The 18,468-nt window shown below is 44.3% G+C and overlaps 1 protein-coding gene across 1 annotated transcript in view; it reads right to left on the bottom strand.

Moving 5' to 3' along the window:
- ppm1h (protein phosphatase, Mg2+/Mn2+ dependent, 1H) overlaps positions 1-18,468 on the bottom strand; it is a 34,390-nt gene that overhangs the window by 8,099 nt on the left and 7,823 nt on the right. Inside the window, exons 2-7 of the mRNA XM_071922731.2 lie at positions 15,369-15,534; positions 12,123-12,476; positions 6,252-6,364; positions 5,967-6,051; positions 5,617-5,735; positions 537-600 (exon numbers count right to left, since the gene is read on the bottom strand). Of these exons, the coding sequence (XP_071778832.1) occupies positions 537-600; positions 5,617-5,735; positions 5,967-6,051; positions 6,252-6,364; positions 12,123-12,476; positions 15,369-15,534 (901 nt within the window). The remainder of the gene's footprint in view (positions 1-536; positions 601-5,616; positions 5,736-5,966; positions 6,052-6,251; positions 6,365-12,122; positions 12,477-15,368; positions 15,535-18,468) is intronic.

The following is an 18,468-nucleotide window of genomic DNA, read 5'->3' as shown; positions in this document are numbered from 1 at the left end:
AATACCACGGGGACAAGATGCTGCGCACTACATGTATCACTGAAGCACGAGAAAATGTCACAAAAAGTATGCTGAACTGTCTTGAGCTCTTGACCTTTTCTTCTGTGTTTGGAGCCAAAACACAGACTAGACTCTCCTGCAAGTCGGTGTTTTAGCAACATCATATTCCAATTAACATATGCCAGTCGGTGGACACTTTTATCTAAAGTGCTTCACAGTTCAACGCGTGCATACATTTTGTTACGGGCGGCTCCGATGGGAATCCAACCCGTGACCCTGGCGGTGTTAATGCCATGCTTTACCTGCTGAGCTACACAGAACAACAAGGACCATTACAGCAGAGATATTTTGTGTGCCATAGGTTGGTACGGGATGTGACTCCTTGTGAAAAAGAGGCCAGGAATGCTTTCCGCAGGCAGGAGCTGCATGCTCTGCTCCTCCACACAGTGACAGGGGGGCTGACTAATGGTGCCCTGGCGAGCTTTGATTACAGGCGAGGCGCACAAGGCCGTGGGAGTAACTCTGTCACTTCTTACCTTCTTCCCTTCGCCGTAGATCAGTGGAAACTTTAGGTCGTCGTCCTCGATGGTTTTATACGCCCTGTGCAGAAGAGAGGACACTTTAGTGGGTTTTTGGTTTATGGCAGGCAGCGTACACGTGCCCTAGAGATACAGCGCCTCCGCGCCCCCCGCAGGGCCTGCTGCCGAGGAGACTGGCAGAGAGAGAGAGAGTATGCTCGGAAAAAAAACAGAGAGAGTGAAAAAAAAATCCACCCAGACAACACACAGAGAACGACTCAGAGCCTTAGCATATTTCTCCCCTCTTTTTTTTTCTAACTGATCTTTTGAAAATCTCCCTAGCGACAGCGAGTGAAATGCCAACGGATGTATGAGATGCTCCTGGTTCACTGTTGGTTTTCTGTGCCTGTCTACGGTGTGTATGTGTGTGTGAGTGTGTGTGTGCACGTGCATGAATGCATCTGAAGGTTTGGATGTAGAACGGCTGATTGATGCAAGGGTATGCAGGTTCATATTCCCCTGTTCTCAAAGCAGTGTTTAAACTACCCCAACTAATGAATAATTTACCATCTTCAGACTGGGACTAGACGGAGATGTAGTACAAGGGAAAAGACTGTATATATTCATACCATGGAACAGTCTTAAGATACCCTTTTCTCCCTTTTAGCTTTGAAACTTACAATAAAACACCCTTGTCAGTCATAACAATAGTGCACTCTTGCACATACCGCCTATTACACTTTTTCATCCATGAACAGCTCTACTTCAGAGGAACAGCTGTGTCACCATACCAAAAACATAACCACAAACTTGAGCCAATTTACAGAGAAGCTGCCAGGACAAAGTTTTCCATTCACAACTCACACCAGGTGCTGTGATATGAAATATCTAGGCTTGGTATGAAGGCAGACTGTCCTGACCTGGGTCAAATGATGTTTCGAAATAAATTTTATGCTTTGTTTTTGGACGAAATGGAGGTCCTTCCTCCATTTCGTCCAAAAACAAAGCATAAAATGTATGCTTTATTACATACATTCTTAGGTTTAAACTTTAAGGCTCCTTGTCTTAAAGTTTAAACCTAAGAATGTATTTCAAAGTCATTTTAGCATGCTTTTCTGCAAGTGACAAAATTACATGACACTATCTGAATGATCCTGACAGGGGAAACAACACCCATCTGGTACTAAAAGCCGGTTAAAACAATCCCAAAGAATTATTTGCAAATAGTATTTGACCCAGATCTGGCCCACACCTTGTCCAATGTATTTCAGCTGCTGTGAAGCGGATTAGCAGGGACCGGGATGGTTTTTACATTACTGCTGGTTCCACTCAGAGAGACCATATGTTTCCACCTTAGGCGAGCGCGATACTGCCGCACTCAGCACTTTTGAACAGCGTGCAGAGCGAGGACTATCACTGTGAAAGCAGCCCACGAACACAGAAATACCGTCTGCAGCCTGAGACTCTTCTGAGCTGAGAGCTGTAGCACACAATAACACTCCTTAGCAGTGTTTCCCCAGAAATGTTCCTTCATGGCATGGGAAGACCTCTAAAACAGCATTTTGATGATGTGAAACTCAAACTCACCATTGAAACTAATACTAATGAAACCGTTTTGGGCTGGGCCTCTCCAATACATAGGGCTCACAAAATAAAAATAGCCGGGGAAACACTACTTGTTAACAATATTCCTCCATACTTCTTTTCATTGTATTATTTCACCTTCAAGAAGTGTTATTCTACATAAAAAAAAAATTAAAAAAAATACACACACGCACACGTTGTGTCATTATTTCAAAGATGTCTTGGATGAAATCCCCAGAGCTTGCCTTCGGGGACAGTCTCCCTCTCGAGACGTGTGTTTACAGCGAATCCTGTCAGGTTTGAGATAACGAGTGTGTGACAGCGTTGAGGAAGATACACATTAATCCTGTTATGATACCTGTTCCCCGCTCTGGGACACGGAGTCCAAAGCGGCGGGGAGCGTTGTTCAAGGGCCGCGCCGTTTGACCACAACACCGAGCGCTTTCACGTTCAAGGTCTATTTGGTCGGGGCGATAATGTCGCGGTGCGGGACTGGGAGAGGGGGAGGGGGGGGGCAGGAGGGAAGGAGGGAGGAGGAGGACAGGAGGGAGGGAGGGGTTGGGCGTTGCTCCTGGTCTGTATCATCCTCTCTGCAGGTGACGAGAGACGGCCAGGACAGGAGAGGAGAGGAGTGATGTCATCTCTGGAGCGGCGGGCAGGGCGGGCGGGTGCACAGTGCAAAGACGGGTGACAGAGAAACATTAGCTCTGTGTGCTCTGCATCCTGATAGGCCCTGGACATTCTCGCACACACACACACACGCACGTCTCTACACGCAGAAGCCCATGCACAAGCACAACGAATACACACACATACCCGCAGCCCATCGGCAAACTTCGCGGTGACATTGTGGCGGGCCCGTGTCAGCATCGGATGAGTCAGACAAATTGGCACAATAGGCAGTTCAAGTGATTGTTAAAATACACTTTTGGCCAACCTTGATGGGCTTTTTCACAGATTGAGCTGTGAGCTTTCAGAAACAAAGCAAGGCCAAAGTGAACAGCAGTGACCCGACTCTCCAAATATAAACTGTACGCATCATTCAAACTGGCCCAGTACAAAGGCATAATGGAAAAAGAAAGGAGGAGGAGGAGGAGGAGGAGGAGAGGGAGAGGCAGAGGAGAGGGAGTGAAAACCTATGACAGTGATGAAGGTGTGTGTTATTCTCCCGGCTCTCTCCTTCATTGTCTATAGGATCAGGGGGAGGACAGCTGCCCCGGTGGGCGTGGGCACTAAAGAGAGACAGCTTGAGCGCCGTTCATTGTCATTTATCATTGCCCTCCTACGTGGCCTGCACACACAGCCGAGCCTCCATATACGCATGCCTCCATTTCGCTTTTTTTTCCTCTCTCTCCATCTTTCCGTCCTTCTTTATCCCGTCCTTTTCCCCTCCTCCTCTTGCCTCTCTCTTGCCTGTCTTTCTCTATTCCTATCTCTGCAGCTTATCTCAATCTACAGTGTCTTTCTCTGCTCCATTTCTCTCTTTCGTTGTCTCTCTTTCCTTCTCATCCGTTCTTTCTCTGTCTCTCTCTCTCTCTCTCTCTCTCTCTCTTTCCCACCCACCCACCCTCTTCCCCACCTTCCTCCTTCCTGGCTGGCTGTGCCTGGCTGTGCTGCTGGGGCGTTTGGATCATGTAGAACATGGCCGACTGCTCAACATCCATCACTCCAGGACGTCTCTAAAACAAAACCGCCTGCCATCCTCGACAACACCCGCCCCCCGCCCCCCTTCCCCTTCCCCCTCCTCCATCCCATATGCGATGCCAAAGCCAGCTCACACACTCCCATCCAACTGGGCGAGGGAGGGGAGGTAAAGAAAGTGAGGGAAAGATGGAGAAAGACAGAGAGAGAGAGAGGTGGGCTGCAGGCCTGTATTCCTTCATTAGAGCGTGGCCTTGATCATAGATGCCTTTGAGGGAACTGACTGGGTGCCGGCGCACACCCACACACACACGCAGCATGTGGGCATACAGGCTGCACATACAGACAAGAGAGCGTATACATGCACCGAGAGAATGCAGAGACATCAAAAAAAAAAAAAAAATCCACGGTATATCCAGTCTATACCGCCGCCTATACAGGATGACACAGTTAAGTCACACACAAACTCCACGGCACCCACGCACATCAGAGCAATCAGCCACACTGGCTGACAGAGTACTAATTTAAGACCCAGACTTAGTCCGGGTGAAGCGAGCAGAACTGGGTTATGGTAGAACTTGATTAAAAATACATCACAGGCCGTCTGCGCTGCTGAGACAGTAAGCAGGCAGACAGGCTGAGAGTTCTGGGCCCAATAAGGAACAGAGCCGCTGACTGACCTACATCTGTTCGACTGAGCAGCGCCGCAACACACAACCACACGGAGGTGGTGTCAGGAAACATACATCTCCCCTCAATCACCTGTTTTGTCCTCAGTCACCTCTCTCCTTCTTATTTTCTCTCTCTCTCACTCTCTCTGACTTCTTTCTCTCTCTCCCGATTCATTTTTTTAAACTCAAGAAACTATATTTTCGTGATAACCGCATTTTTTTACATCACTAGTGCATAAGTGCGTATGCATAACACATTACCTATATCTCTCAACTTAGATCAAACAAATGCAAACTCCAGTCTCTAAACTGTAAATGTAATCTCTCCTTCTCTCCTCCTGTTTCTCTCTCCAACACGCTCCTGTCCCCTGCTTTCTCGTTCTTCCTCTGCGTCTTTTCTCTCTTGCTGTGACATTTCTCTCTCTGTTTCTCAGTCTTTCTTTATTCTATTTCTCTCTTGCTCTCTCTTTTTGTCCTGCGCATGCAATCTCTCTCTCTTTCGCTTTCTCTCTCCATCTCTCAATCTCTCTCCCTGACCTTCTCCATACCTCTCTTTCTCAAATATGATAAAGAGCCAGATCCTTGCTGTGCCCACAGATTTCTCCTTGCCTTTCCCCTCGCGCACAGAAGCTAAAATGTCAAGGCTACAGACGGTGTAGTTTTGAATGGCTTTTATACACTGGTGCAATCTGAATGGCGAGGTTAGCTGAAGACAGACATTGCTAATAAAGACCAGTATGGGAACATTATGAAAATGGCCAATAGGAAGTCACTCAAACGTAGTTAATGTCACAAATGCAATGTTTCAGTGAAGCGTAATTGCACAAATGATATAATTCAGTGAGGCAAGGTAGCAGAAATTATTGAATCACAAATTACTTTCTGAACGCTCGCAAATGGATCTGGCTAGGAACACAGTGAGTTACAAAGACGTTAGGGATGGTAAAAATGGAACTGCGTTTATTTTTAATAAACGTGTGTAGTGTTTAATATGTGTGTGTGGAGTGTGTCAGTAAGTTTTTGGTCTGTCTGCCTGCCTGCTAAATGATTCAAGGAGAAAAAATGGAATAAAGTCACGTCTCTTCACCGTGTTACCCTGACAGTTACTGCGCTGTGTTGCTTGTGCGTTACATTGGAGACATTAAGAGATGAATTCAATCAATCAATCAGTCAATTCATCAATCAATCAGTCGACTACCCACCATCCTGACATGGTGAAGTCGCGGTACAGCATCCTCTTCCCCACCTCCTTCCTCTGCACTCTCCTAGGGAACTCCAGATGGGTAAACTCATTCCCTAATAAGTGGGGCTGCATGTAGGCCTTCGATATGGGGAAGAAAAAAAAGGAAAGAGGAGAAGAAGATTGACATGCCCAGGGGATAGGAAAAACAATTCCATAGTCTATTAAGCTGGCGAAGAGAGCAGGCAGCGTAAAAGAGACAGAGCTAAGCATAGCCAATGTCTCGACGGGAGGGGAGGTCGGCTCTGGTAATATCTGACAGCTGTGCTCGCTACAAGGGAGTTGAGAAAGGTTCTGTGTTTTCTTTCTTACCAGGAACTGCAGTCGCTGTCTCTCTGACTCCGGCGTGAACTCTGTTGACATGGGGACGACTTCCCCTGCCCGGATAATGATAGCTCTGAGGGAGAGACAGAGGGAGCACAGAGCAGACAAAACAAGCCCTGTTTATTTGGGCTGCACGGGACGCTGCTGCTGCCGGCTGCAGGGCGAGAGAAGGTGAGCGGCACAGAGGAGGGAGTGCGTCTATACGTTCTGTGTGTTTCTCTGCAAGGGCACGCTGTGTGTCTGAGTGTGTGTGTGTGTGTGTGTGTGTGTCACCTGCTGTCCCCGGCGTTCCCCACGTAGAGCTTCCCAAGCATGTAGACAATCACCAGAGCAGTGCAGCCCCCTGAGATGTTGTAGACCGCCTTCTCCTTTTCTATCTGTACGTCCTGCACACACACACACACACACACACACACACACACACACAGGAATTAATCCTCAGATGAGAGCACATAATCCAAACCCCCTCCTCTGCACATAATCACGCTTCTCATCAGAGGCTTCAAAAACTTTTTCCCATCAAGCAGCGCCACATACCATTTAACCAAGAACCTGATACGGAGTAAAATATTGACCTGATACTTAAAATCTGGCATGATGCTGTTATTAATTATAGCACCATAATGAATTCATTAATCAAGAGCGCCATAAGTCAAAGAGCAATAAAACGGAATGGAAACCAAAAAGATGAGCGAAAGTTTGGAGGGACCACTGGTTATTACGCCAGTTAATTAGCCCAGATTAATTTGGTGCTAATTAAACCAAAAAATGACTTGAAAAAAATCCATGCTATCAGTTCATTAATTAGATGAATAATTAACCTGTCACTGAATTAATCAAAATGCTAACATAAATTCGAACCAAGCTGCTCACACTTCATTTAACCCTTTTATACTGTCCTTGGTTATTGTTGGTCCGCCGTTAATGGGTCCTAAGGGGGCTTTAATGGCAAAGAAAAGCAGGAAGTTATCCGGGGAGAATGGAGGCACCCTCGGGAGTCACCAAAACATCCCTACGCCCCTATCAGCAGATTGAGTGGGATGAAAAACGTCAGCTAATACATTTACAGCAAGTCCGTCCTTAACATGTTTTCCCCTGAGGGAGGTTCACCCCATCTAAAGCATCTAAAGCATATCGCCTTCTGCCACGCTGCTGCCTACCACCATCTGATCACAACTGCTTTATGTGTGTGTGTGTGTGTGTGTGTGTGTGTGTGTTCGTATATGTGTGTATGTGTGCTTGTCTGATAGGAGACAGCAGTGGTTCACAATGTATGTGTGTCTGGATGCAAGCATGTGTGTATGCATGTATACTTGTGTGTGTGTGTGGGGGGGGATAAATACTGCATGTGTGTATAGAAATATGCTTATTTCTGTGACTGGATGTGAGTGTGTGTATGTGTGCATGTGTGTGTATGTGTGGGCTTGTCTGCACTGTATGTTGTACATTTTGTGTACATTTCATGTGGATGAGTGTATGTGTGTGTATGTGTGTGTGTTTGTGTTTCTGCATGACTGCACTATATCTTATTTTCCGGTAACAGTGCCCTAATGCCATCACCCACCAACACAGACACAGACACAGACACACACACACACACACACACACACACACACACACACACACACCACTGCTGTCTGCTTGGAGGAGCAACACATTTCTCAGGAGCGAGGGGGCAAGGAGTGCAGAGGAGGGAGGGAAAGAGGTGTGTGTGTGTGTGTGTGTGTGTGGTGGGGGGGGTGTCGAGAACAAATGTGTCCTTCACCCTGGATGAATTATGAATCCATAGCTAGCCATACATATTTATCCAAGCTGTATCCAATGCCTCTTGCTGCAGGCAAAGTCTTTAATAATGAAAATGTCTGCATAAACATCTACACCTTTCTCCTCGCGACTTCCGCTAGGAAGAATCCAACAACCAAGCTAAACAACCTGCAGGCAGACCGACCACGAGATGGAGAGAGAGAGAGAGAGAGAGAGAGAGAGAGAGAGAGAGAGAGAGAGACAGAGAGAGAGAGAGAGAGAGAGAGAGAGAGAGAGAGACAGACAGAGAGAGAAGCCATCTCACACCACCAAACTATAATAACTGGCCTCTTAATACAGTAAAGTTTTAACTATCATTCAGACACTTCTTAACAGAGAGCATCAAGGAAACACACACACACACACAGTACATACACACTGCACACACACACACACACACACACACACACACACACATACATATCTCACCTCAACAAACTACAGTACCATTACTCCCATCTTTTCAGACACTTCTTCACACACACACACTAACACACACCCACTGTAACTGTCAATATTCATTCATACAGTGACGGTTAGTTACAGACATACAACATAAAAGACACACACACACACACACACACACACACACAATACCTCCTATGGGGCCACAGATAAATGTCTTAGGCCAAGGAGAAGCAGATTCGGCCAGAGATCTCTTCCCCTCTTATGCCTGTCCTGGGCCAACAGTCAGCTCCACTGATAAGCCTCTGTCTCTAAGCCACGCTTTCTGTTTGATGTTTACACGTCGCTGTGTGTTTATCGGGCTCCGGCAGCCTCTCCGCAAACAGGCCGTTTCCATAGGAATGCAGTGATTCATGTCAGAGGCGAATTAAAGGCGAATCCCTCTGATAAGATACAGAGGCTGGTAGTGAACTCTGAGACAGAGATTTAAAGTGATATCGAACCTTCCCACATTCTCTGACACTTTCCATTTTCTTAAAGAATGAGCTTCATTAAAGAAAGAAGATGGGGGCGTTTAAGGGTGAATTCTGCCAAAATTGACATTAAGGTTGTTACACAGCAAAAGTAGATATGAAGATTTTTGTTCCAAGCTGAGATATCTACCATCTGAACCAGATTACATATACTATACTAAAATTAATGATTACCAAAATAAAAATAAATGACGGTGGAGTGAGTAACTTAAGCCCATGAGTGACAAAATGCTTTAACAGGCTGGATGCTCTATATTTTTGAAATATTGAATAATGAACATCAGTCGAAAATGGATATGAGGCACTTTAGAAATAATCTATTCATATTTTCCTAAAACTACCAAAATACACATTCATTTTGTTGTTATGCGAGTTTTAAGCTAAAGATTGAATTGCATTAAAGATGAATTGCATTGCTTGAAATGGTGGATTTCAGTTCAATTCCCCTTTAAGAAAAAGTGGAGAGAGAGAGAGAGAGAGAGAGAGAGAGAGAGAGAGAGAGAGAGGGTGAAAAGTGCAGATTCAGAGCTGGAGAAAGAGCTGGAGGGAATGGAGGCATGAGAGAGGAGAGAAGGGAAACAGGAGAGATAGCTAGATGTTTTTTGTTGATTGGTGAGAGTCGTGGGCAGATATGTTTGACAAGAGAGAGAAGAGGCAAAGATGGAAAGAGAGAGAGAGAGACAGAGAGAGAGAGATAGACAGGGAGAGAGAGAGAGAGAGAGAGAGAGAGGGAGAGAGAGAGGCAGGCAGAGAAAGGCAGATGCCAGTTCTATTGCATTATGAAATCAGGAATGGGAGTGGAGAGCTAAATATATAGTGAAGACTGAATCATCGTCGGGTTTTAGCATCCCATCTAAACCCTATTCAAAAGCTGGATCACTGCTGATGTCAGCCAAATACATGGCACTCCATTTTAACACCATTTATCGTGGCATTATAACCCTCTCCAGCTGCAGTGACCACTCAATGTTTTATTAATACTGTAAATAATTTACAATACAATTCTATTGAAAATCACGTCAAAAATCACATCACGTCTCATCAAAATGACATCATCATTAAACAGAAATTCACAATAGGTCTATCAATTCATTAAGCAATAATTATTCAAGCTTTAATTACACCAACACACACCAAGGCATAACAGCCCCAATACATTATGTCAGGTTGCATGGGAGTACAGCTTGCTAAAAAATTGCTAATTGCACACTACCACCTAGTGGTCAAGAGGTGGAAGCATCAGGATGTAGTTAGTGTTTGCATTTGCTAACGAGATTAATCTGTGCTGCCCTCTATCAAGATCTAATTTAACTTCCCCAAGTGCTTTCAACCACAGCACAAATGTAAGCCTTTAGCGAAGCACACAGTCTCAATGCCGCAGTGTGTCAGGAGCTGTACTGTGCAGACGTGGGTCGAGCATTATTGGCAAATAATTCAGAGCATCTGTTTTAGTCTGCTTGGAGTGCCAGGTGGGCGGGGTTGGCAGCATCAGGACTATTCAGATTACGTTAGCTACGCTGTCAATCACAGAAAAGTATACTAAATAGACTTTCTATTAAAAGTCCTGTGATTGTTTAAACTTTCTGGCACTGATTATGTGGCAAACTAAGAATTATTTGCCAACACTATTTCACCCAAGTCTGCAACGGTGTACAAAACCGGTTTGACTTCAGAATAAGCAATGCTCCAGCATGCTCAGAGAGACTTACAGATTTCACTCTCTGACTCTAACAGTACATAAGATCATTACTCTCTCTCAACCCAACATAGGACAAACACAGGAGAGATTGTTAATGGAAGACTGGGCGTTAAGCTCAGACAAGAGGTCAGTGACCTCTGACCTCTGTTTCCCCAAAGCCTGTCAGGCAGGCCCGCACTGTTTTGATTGGCTCTGGTCTTGACCGCTTGGCCTCTGCATGAGCAAAGTCTCCAACATCCACTTACAGCGTGGCCAGATGGCGAGTGTTTGTGACCTGCGGCAGCTAGAAGGGGAATGTACATCACTTCTGCTGGCTCCGCCGCTGTTGGCTGGCTGACTGACTGATTGACTGACTGGCTGACTGACTGGCACCATATGCTTCTGATTTGAGGGGAATAGTCATGCATAATGGATTGGAAACGGCACACGGAGTGAGTGGGTGTATGTGTGTGTGTGTGTGTGTGTGTGAGTGTGTGTGCACGTATGCTGGTATGTTGGTCTTGGGGTTTGGCGTGTGTGTGTGTGTGTCTGTGTGATCACATGCCGACCTCCTGCGCCTTATCGCCTGCGCCCAGCTGGTAAAACGCCTACTCTTCTCTCAGAGCTGCTACAGGAGGTCGACACTCCAGGCGAGCTCGTTTCAACTTAATTAAGAGCAAAGACGTGTCATATACTGAAGAGGCTTGGCCTATATTTATATTTATATACAGTATATATATACCCGCAGGTCGGAGTTAACAGGGAGAGAGTATTCAGTGTCTATATGCTTCTCCCAACAGCAGTGAACTGGGTGGCCTCTGTGCATATAGCTTGATTATCTAATTACAGAGAATCAATATCAATCGACTAAGTAAATAATTCAAGTGTAATGAATGTTTAGTAAGCATACTGATTTCCCCATTTGTGCACTGTTACTGATAAATGTGGCGGCCCTCTGTGTGTGTGTGCTGTAGTCAATGGAAAGCAATTTGTAAATTCTATATAGATTTTACTCTCGCAGTTTACAACATTGTGCAGTGTTTACCAAGTTCTGTTATGTGTGTACAGTGAATAAAGAATGTATGTAGGTAAGTCAAAAAATATAACTCTTAGCTTAATGGTTATTTGGATTGCACACTTTAACCCATTTAACAATATTAAAGGAATACACTGACTTAAGGAGCAAATTTTGTTTTTACCTCTTTCTTTCCAGGCAAAGTCAATAGAGCACGCTTGCTCTTTTCCAGCAACACCTTGCTTCACATTGACACAGTTTCATACATTCACACCTGGAAGCTGCCCAGAACAACAACAGTCTGCTACTGCTGGTCACTGAGCAGCTGGAGGTTAAGTGTCTTGCTAAAGGGCTCCTCTGTGGTAGCTGTTAAGGGAGAGGAGAGTGTCACTCATTCACTTTTTCCCAGCCGGTCTGGGGATTTGAACTGGCCACAAGCCCGCATAACAAGTGTGTAGTCAGCTTAACGTTGTGCAACAAGAGGACTGGTAGCACTGAATGAATATGTTTTATTACACTGTGTATGTATAATAGATGGTGTGCGTGAGGTTTGCATCATGTCAAAAACACCTTAGGCAGCAAAATACTGTCTAGACAGAGGTGAAACTGCTATAATTTTCTCATTACTGGAGAGAGAGTTGATCAAAGGCCTTATTTGCCAAAAAATCTGTGTATTCCTCTCTACTCTATATCAAATGCGCCCCTCCTACCATGTCTTTGAAGGCGTTCTCGATGGCTCCGATCACCAGGCTCTCCTGTGAGACTTTCTTCTCGGTAAAGAAGCGTGTGGGCGGGGTGCTGGGGGAACCCGGCGCCCCCGCGGCCCCCCGGAGCGAGGCGGCCCTGGTGAGGGCGCGGTGGGACGTCGGGGTGAGGTGGTGATTGATGAGCTCCTCCCCCAGGCACGTGGGGGGCAGCAGGTTCGGAGTGCAGAGGATCTCCACCACCTCCTGGAGGTGCAGGGCGATGTGGTGCTGGAGGATGCGGGAGGCCACCACAGCAGCCCCGGAGCCGGCGTGGCCGTCGAACAACGCCCAGTAATGGAAGTTTAGGCCCTCAGAGTCCTGGATCCAGACAAATACACAGACAGAAAATCAATCATGCACACAAACATTAAAACACAGGCACATTAATAACCAATAATGTCACCGTTTACCCTGCAGATGGCAGGGTAAAGCATATGAGCTGAAGAAGTCTGTCTTACCCCACATTCACACTGCAAGCAACATGATCGACAAGTAACCGAAAGTCCATTAATTTCCCATAGAGCCGAGCGACCAGGGAAACTCAGCTGATGTGGGGTCAGCCATCAAGCTTATCAGGCTGAGAAAAGTCGGCCACAGCTGAACTTTTCGCAATCATCGGCCATCAACAGCCAATCAGATTTCTGCGCTTCCCTACTGATGTGATTTTCTTTAATGAACAATAGTTCTGCCTTGCAAGTGGAAAACGGACGAGAAGTTGATTACAGCAACGAAAGACAACAATAAACATCTCAAAGATTATACTCCAATCATTGGGGTTGATCGATATTAAGCTCTAAAGTTTTGTTTTAAGCTCTACAGTTTTCTCTGTTTATTTTCAATTGCAAGCTATGTTAACTCATCAAAATTATGTAAGGTTATGAGAGGCTACACCAAAGCAGCAAAAATACATCATTTTCCTTTTCAGAACTTTGTGGCTGCATGAGACCACTACAAAGATGCAATCGGAGCCTCTTGCACCGCCCACACTCGGTCAGAACAGAGCGACCCATCGTCCGAGCTGCTCGCAGTGTGATTGCAGGATAACGCAAACCATACCATCTCCTTGCAGTGCTAGGACATACAGATCATTTACTAGCTCACATTTGCACACACAAAGCTTGGATTTTCCAAGCGCAGTGCAGTCTGACTCTACAACATGAGCCTATGAAGCAAGCAAAGAGCACTAGAAAGGCTCTACACTACTCTTACTAGTCCAGTATCACTGCAGTAGTGAGTCATAGGGTACTTGCATGAGTTTGCTGAAGGCTCTGGGTAGGCCTTAGTGAAATGATGGTGGGCTGAGAGGGATGAATACAGGAAATAGACATCAATGTTTGGTGGTTTCAGCTGTTGGTTTCAGCCCGGTACAAAAGAAACGGACAGAGCTACAACTGCTAGTGACTGAATTAAGTGTACCAGTGCAGTGAAGGAAAAACAGCAGTAACACTTTAGATTAGGGAACACATTAACTATTAACTATAGGTTTTCCCTCAAAAAGTTTAACAATTTCTGTCAACAATACTAGCACCTTATACGCCCCATACTGAGCAAAGCATACTAAAAGCCCAATTCATGTGCAACACCTTCCTTACTGACTGCTATAAGCACTAATTAGGAGGCTTTTGAGGGACAAACCATAGTTAATGGGATATACTTACAATACAATAAAATAGTGCAGAATAAGATGCTAATACGTGGTTTGTAATGACTAATAATGAACCAAAACACTACTAATAGGCATGTTAATAAGCAACTTAATAGTTAATATGTGTTCCCTAATCTAAAGTGCTTAGGTATACATACTGTATGGATTGGATACAGTATGCTGCCCTACAAAGGCAAACAACAGTGACTACTTTTGTGTGTTTTAATGTTGAAAGATCATGACTAGATTTTCCATTTCCTATCAACAAAAATAATACCCATAATGCTATTAAAAGGTATACAGTCCACTTCTGTTCCAGCAATACGAGATGAACTTTTAAGTCATTTTTCTCTGTTTTACTAGTCACGCAGTGGCCAGTGGTACAGTTTGTGTGTGTGTGTGTGTCTGTGTGCATCTTTGAGTGTGTATCTGTGTGTGTTTCTATATGTGTGTACTTACGCCTGCCCGCATGGGTGACTGTCTAGCAGTGCTGATGGCCACTGTGGCATGTAAAGGACACTGTGCTGTACGCTCCAATAAACTGCTGACGGGATAGAACGAGGGGACAGCGGGTCCCATCAGCAAGCCCCGGGGACATTCAAGGACTACAGCCACTTTGGAAAAAAAACATCATTACCTGGATTTCATCACTGAATAAACGCTAAAATATAAAGGAGCCAGTCTGTGGCAAGTGTTATCATTTCGCTGAGTGAAGTTTCCTACACTGAAAAAAAAAAGTCATCTAAATAAGTAATTTAGTCTCCTTTCCAGTCTTTCCAGTCTCTTTTAAAAAAGTGAAGGGAGGTGAGAAGATTCCACCAATGCAATTTTCCAATGCAGTTTCATTTGTTTCAGGTGTTTTCTAGAAACAAGTGCTGATATCTTTAAACAAGGTACAAGACGGCTCAACTCCACTAGTGTGAAGAAAATAACACTTGATTCAAAAGAATTCAAAAGAAAATTCCTAATGCAATGATTGAAATGTTCTTGAATTAAGATTTTTTTCACTTGTCCTAAGAAATATAAGAGATTAAGAGTCAATAAATGACGGATAAAAGACGGATTGCAGTGTGCTAAATTTTAAAAAGCACCAGAATTTGTTTTTAATTTGTGCAGGGAACTATTATTATAAGAGAAGGTGTCACTTTAAAAGCTGCACTAGCCAACTTCACTCGTTGGCAGCTCCAAATGGCAGCGAGAGGTAACATTTTGAAGAATCTGAACTTCAATACCGAGAAATTGTGTAATGTGATGCCAGAAAACTGCACACAGCACGCTCATGTTTACCAACCTGGACCTGTCCAGTTCTCTCTGGACAGAGCGTTCGCTTGCTGCTGTTTAGGAGACAGTTTGCATTTCAGTCTTAAGTTTCGATTCATCAAACCCTGTGGGCAAAATACCCGACGCCAGAATTTCATTTGGGCAAACAGGGTGAATCTATGCTATCTCAATTAGGGGGGATGGGATGGTCTTCTCTGTTGCAGCCCCACTTTGTGATTTAGGCTGATAAGACGGCTGGATTCTTACACAAAAATGTTGGAATCTGACTCTTGAGATTGACTCACCAGGTTCTCCCGGAGGCCCAGGCCCTCTCCGTTGGGCAGGGAGGACCTCCTGCGGGCCATGGGGGGCCGGGTGGGTGTGGAGCTTCCTGCAGCTCTCCTTTTGACCACCAGCACCTCACAGCACGCCTGGTCCTCATTTAAAGTGCTCTTTCCTGCGTTGATCACCCTGGATGAAGAGGGGATACCAGCACAAAGGAGGGAATTAAAGCAATATTTCACTTTGGCAGAACATCTGAAGGAGTTCATGAATGGTCAGCTACTAAAATGGGCTGCTCTAGGGACCAGTACCCAGCACCACTTTCTTACTTTCATGTTGAACTCTAGTCTATAAATCATGCTTATGAGGTATGAACTGTATCCACGACATGGGTTGTCATCTTTGTCATAACAGGCTTTCACTCAGTGGCTTGGATCAAACTTTTCAAGAGGTAATTTTGCATTTATCAATATTGAGATATGGCAACAATTCCTGGATGCTGCCGGTGACAGACGATACCCAGAGCAGCAAATGCTGGTATGCATGTACAGTATGTTATGAGTATGCATACTGAAAAATATCACTTTAAAGGAATACACCCAGTTAGTGGGAGACTGTCCTCTTGGTCAACTTACCCGTTAAGTGATGAGAACACGGACACCAAAATCATCCATGTGTCCCCAGATTGTTGGCTTTGCTAACATTTTAGCACTGTGTTGAGTGATAGTAGGAGACTAGCATTGTCCAAAGTAAAAAGACCGATCTCTTAGTAATAAAAAGTTGTTTGAGGTTTTTATTATACAATATGGCATGTAGATTCATACATTTTAAAAATGAAATATCATTAGCTCAACATGGCTGATGTGGGTTTATTTTTTGAACTATTTCAAGTGAGCAACCACGTATTAATCCACTACTCAGTGATTTTTAGCTGTACACAGTCTCTCCCTGCCAACCACACTCACTTCCTATGGAAACAGGAAAAGTAGTAGTAGCCTGGTTGTTTAGAAAAAGTACTTACATTATTTTTGTATCATATTTTGTGTGAATTTTACCAATCTCCTTGATAAACATACTGCCAAACTTAGCCACATATCATTTAACATTACTTACCGTTTAGCTTTAGAGCTGCTTCAATTTCTCATTTTCTGACTTTTGAGATGAACCTACTATCACTCAACATAGTGTTTGCTGAAGTGTTAACATGGAGCGCCAGAGTGAACATTCACACATGGATGATTTTGGTGTCTCTGTTCTCTTCACCTAACAGGTAAGTTGACTTAACAGGACAGTCTCCCAAAAACTTTATGTATTCCTTTAACAACACAGAAGTATCAAAGATTATTTCCGTTGTTTTACAAGTCTGCACTTTCATGATTTCGTGTTGTGTTTTTCTTTAGCATTTAACTGACTATTTTACTTACACTGAGTCAGCAAGTAAGCAGCTCAGTGTCTTGCTGAAGGACATACGGCTGTTTGGCAGATATGGGGATAGAACCTGTGACCTTTCAGCTATGGGATGCTCTTCCCACTACACCACCCTTCCGCCCTAAATCTTTTTATGTAATGTGTATGAGAATGTCCAAGATAAAGAATTAAAGAAAGCAAGATAAAGTAATTCAGCACACGCACTCTCTTTAAATATGCTCCAAAAAGGTATACTTCAACATGAGATCGACGCATGTGGGGCAGAGGACAGAAAGACACATGAATAATGCATTATACAACACCTGGCAGATGGTGCACTCACTGCTGCTGGGAGCTGCTGTAGTCATGGACAAGCACACACTCACTAGTTAACAATACTCCAGGCATTCTCTGTTTAGTTTCACACCTTATGGGAAGTTAGGTCTACAAATGACAGCGTAGATACACACAGGAAGGTAGAGCTAAGCAGGGACACACAGGAACAAAATGTACTACCTGGGTACACAGTCGTCCCATGCGTGTACATTCCCTTCTAAACCATGTATTTAGTTGTTAGTATGTATTAAGGTAAACATCTATTTTGTATTTTTGCCCTTATATTACCTATCAATTTTTACACATTTGGCTGTCTCCGTTGTCACCCAGACTATAAAATAATAACAATTAATACCTTTCTCATGCTAAAAAAGCATAAAGAGAGACTGGTAGCAATGCTAGCAAATTAGCTGTCCCCGGAGAAATGAATTAATGAGACGTTCTATGGATACACAGTAATGTGAGAAACAGTCATGATTGTTTCCATATGGCGCTGCCTGCAGGATCCTATATAAACAATCCTAATTGAGTGAAGGGGATGGACACAGCAGAGCAGGGATCCTCTGTCTCCAGCTAAGACAACACAGTGGGTTGCAAAATTGACAGGAAATTGACAGCGAGATGAGCTGAAGTTCACACAGTAAGATCGACTTTAATTAGGCTCTTGCACTATGGGCAATTCCCCACTTCCTCATTCTATAAGCTAATAATAACACATCCCCTATAGTGTCCTAAGACCGGGTTACGTGTTGCTGGGTAGGTCTGATTGTGAATATCGAGGAGTTTCCCACATTGGTAAGTATGGCAAGGAAGTCACTTTGCATGAGAACTTCACAAACCTCAAGCATGGTAGTTCAGATGAAAAAAATGCAGGAAAAACGGTGAAAAAATCAGATGTCAAATATACAAACACACACACACAATTGTTTTGAACTGAGTTGTTTGTGTTTTTTGCTTGCTGTGTCAAGCACCTTGTGGCTAAATTTACTTTATAAATAAGACTGATTTCATGCTGCATAATACAGTGTCTACTGCACTATAATAATGTTGTGCTAGATCACACCTTTTTGCATGTAATTCCATCCTTATAATCCTAAAGGAACTGATCTCAGATCAATGAATCCGATCTCACAGAGAAGCTGGCCAGAGCAGAGTCTGTGAATGACAAGACAGATTTGTTGTAGTTCGGTGAAGTAAAGGTGACACCCGTGACCTCAAACACTTCGAGCCTCGCCCTAACTTCACACGAGGAACTGAGGCCACAAATTTCTGCCATCATTATCCGTGTGTGAGACCAAAGCACTGCAGAGAGTGATGCTCATTTGACCCTGGAGGATCACAAGATTAACAACAGTTGAGCTTTCAAGGCTTTCATCTCTG

The sequence above is a fragment of the Centroberyx gerrardi genome, chromosome 4 (assembly GCF_048128805.1).
Source record: "Centroberyx gerrardi isolate f3 chromosome 4, fCenGer3.hap1.cur.20231027, whole genome shotgun sequence".
Classification (NCBI taxonomy): Eukaryota; Metazoa; Chordata; class Actinopteri; order Beryciformes; family Berycidae; genus Centroberyx; species Centroberyx gerrardi.
The sequence above is the reverse complement of the archived record's forward strand: the minus strand, read 5'-3'. Positions and strand labels throughout refer to the sequence as shown.